Raw genomic sequence first — 2,956 nt, forward strand, 5'->3', positions numbered from 1 at the left:
GTAAACCCATTGAAATGGGTAAAGTTGTGGGAAGAAGCACATTATTCTGAGCTTTCGGGTTTACCGGGTGCTTGGGTGAAGTGGTGGAAGAAATCGTCCACTCTACCCCAATTCTCTCTGCCTCAGATCTTCTTCCAGAATTTTCATGAGGTTCCTGCAAAGTTGTTTGATGAGACCATCTTAATTCAGGTGAGGAGCCAAACTGGGCCCCAGCAAGGCATGTTTCTTGTCCCACTTCAATACGGGGAAGCGCTGCAGCTCCAGCCCCCACCCTCAGAGCCAGGGGCACTCCAGATTGTCTTCCTCACCCACACCCCAACTTCCTTCACCCCCGGCCCCCAGATTATTCATTCATTTACTCATTCATTCAACAAACGTTGTGGACTGCCAACTGCCCCGCCCTGAACTGGGCGCCAAGGTGAACAAGGCAGCCCCTTCCCACGTGCCAGCATTCTCAAGCCACCAAAGGCCCCTCCAAGTAGAACACTCCATTCCCTAACCGAAGGGAGCCCGGTAACAATGGTGAACATGTGATGATCAGGTGCCTGCCATGTGCCCAGCACAGGGCTAAGGAGAACAAAGAGGCCTCTTCCTTTGAAGAATTTACATGTTCTTGGGAACAAAGGCACAGAAGAAACGACCAGGAGAGCACGTGATGGATAACGCTGAGTGCAATACCTTGCTTTATGTTGACTTTGACCTCTCTGATCAATTTCCTCACCAGTAAAATGGAATTAAAAATGTGAACCTCACAGGGTTCCCCTGGGAGTGAAATGAGAGCACCCATGTGCAAGCGTCAGCCCCATTAGGAAGCGTTCAGCACCTCAGGAGGATCCCGGATGTGCCTTTGCTATTCCTCTTATGGGGGCTGAGGGAAATTGGGGTTGTGAATAATTAAAATATTTCTGGGAACTCCCTTGCAGGTGGTGAACTCCTCAGCAATGAGATACAAAGCAGAGATTGGGAGATTTCAAGTGAGTACTGTACATGGGAGGAGGTTCGGTGAAACAGTTATAGCAGAGGCCCACGCTGGGCTCCCAAGTCTAGGGAACAGGACTGGGATTTTCATCGGCCGGGCGCGGCGGCTCACGCCTGTAATCCCAGCACTTCGGGAGGCGGAGGCAGGCAGATCACGAGGTCAGGAGATCGAGACCATCCTGGCTAACTCGGTGAAACCTCGTCTCTACTAAAAATACAAAAAAGTAGCCGGGCGCGGTGGCGGGCGCCTGTAGTCCCAGCTACTCGGGAGGCTGAGGCAGGAGAATGGCGGAAAAAACCAGGAGGCGGAGCTTGCAGTGAGCGGAGATCCGGCCACTGCACTCCAGCCTGGGCGACAGAGCGAGACTCCGTCTCAAAAAAAAAAAAAAAGATCCACACTTGTATCCACCTACCAACTGGGTGACATAACGCAAGTTATTCCGAGCCTCTACTTCCTCATCTGTAAAAGGAGGATAATAATATACTCAATCTGGAGGGCGATTGTGAAGATTAAAGTATAGATAACGTTTATAAAGCTCGGGGCGTCATGTTGATTTCTGCACACCCATGATACTGTGGACACGGTTCAAATCTCCGCCTCCAGGAGGTAGAAGCAGAGGATCCTTCTGCTTCTACAGGTAAGCAGAAGCAAAGGTCAGCTTACATGTTAGGGAAACTCCGAGAAAGATTGCTGCCTTTGAGGACAGAGTGAAAAGATGTGATTTGGAAAGAGGCTGAGAGATTAGGAGAGTTTGCAGTCATGATGGGCTAAACTAAGATTCTCCAAATCCAAAAAGATCAGGAAAAGGTAGGTTGCTAGGTTAAATACAGGATGCCCGGTTACATTTAATCTTAGATAAACAAAAAAATACATTTTAAATATAAGTATATCCCAAATATTACATGGCTTCTCACCAAATATTGCGGGGACATATGTGTATTAACCAAGTAGTCATTGTTTATCTGAAATTTTAATTTAAGTGGGTCTCTTCTATTTTTATTTACTAAATCTACAATGTTAGGAAAGGGGGACCACCCTTGGAAAAAAACATAGAGAGGGATTCTAGAAATGTTAGATAGTAGGAGGTAAAAAATATTGTGCTTTTGCCAAAGGCCACCGCATGATTTCTAGACAGTGACCAGTGACATAAACTGACTAAGTTATAGAGGTCAGAGAAAACCTGAGTTTAACCGACCTTCTTTTTTTTTTTCCTTTGAGACGTGGTCTTGCTTTGTCACTCAGGCTGGAGTGCAGTGGTGCGATCACGGCTCACTGCAGCCTCGAACTCCCAAGCTTAAGCAGTCCTCCCACCTCAGCCTCCTGAGTAGCTAGGACTACAGGTGTGCACCACCGCACCTGGCTAATTTAAAAATTTTTTTTGTAGCGAATGGGTCTCACTATGTTACCCAGCCTAGTCTAGAACTCCTAGATTCAAGTCATCCTCCCACCTCAGCCTCTTGAAGTGCTGGGATTACAGGCATGTGCCCACTACACCCAGCCGAGCTTATTTTTTTATTTCTTTTTATTTTGGTATCATGAACTCCTATATCCTCATCACTCATCTTCATCAATTCACAGTCAATTGTGTTTTACCTACACCTAGCCCCCTTCCCCTTCACCACTGAATTATTTTGAATCAAATCTCAAGCATCATATCATTTTATCTTTCTACATTTCAGTATGTATTGCGAAAACATAAGGATTTTATTAAGCATAACCACATACAATTATCACATCTAAAAACCTTTATAATTCCTAGGTAGCATTAAATACCTAGTCAGTGTTCAAATTCCCCTGATTGTTTTACATATTCCTTTTACAGTTTGTTCAAATCAAGATTCCAGGCTGGGCACAGTGGCTTACACCTGTAATCCTAGAACTTTGGGAGGCCAATGCAGGCGGATCACCTGAGGTCAGGAGTTCAAGACCAGCCTGGCCAACATGGCCATCTCTACTAAAAATACAGAAATTAGCTGG

At 46.0% G+C, this 2,956-nt stretch overlaps 1 protein-coding gene across 1 annotated transcript in view; it reads left to right on the forward strand.

Moving 5' to 3' along the window:
• The window catches only part of FER1L5 (fer-1-like family member 5), a 70,920-nt gene that overhangs the window by 11,252 nt on the left and 56,712 nt on the right, over positions 1–2,956 (forward strand). Inside the window, exons 8-9 of the mRNA XM_011956646.1 lie at positions 127–189; positions 924–974. Coding sequence (XP_011812036.1) covers positions 127–189; positions 924–974 — 114 coding nt within the window. The remainder of the gene's footprint in view (positions 1–126; positions 190–923; positions 975–2,956) is intronic.

The sequence above is a fragment of the Colobus angolensis genome, unplaced genomic scaffold (assembly GCF_000951035.1).
Source record: "Colobus angolensis palliatus isolate OR3802 unplaced genomic scaffold, Cang.pa_1.0 Scaffold42, whole genome shotgun sequence".
Classification (NCBI taxonomy): Eukaryota; Metazoa; Chordata; class Mammalia; order Primates; family Cercopithecidae; genus Colobus; species Colobus angolensis.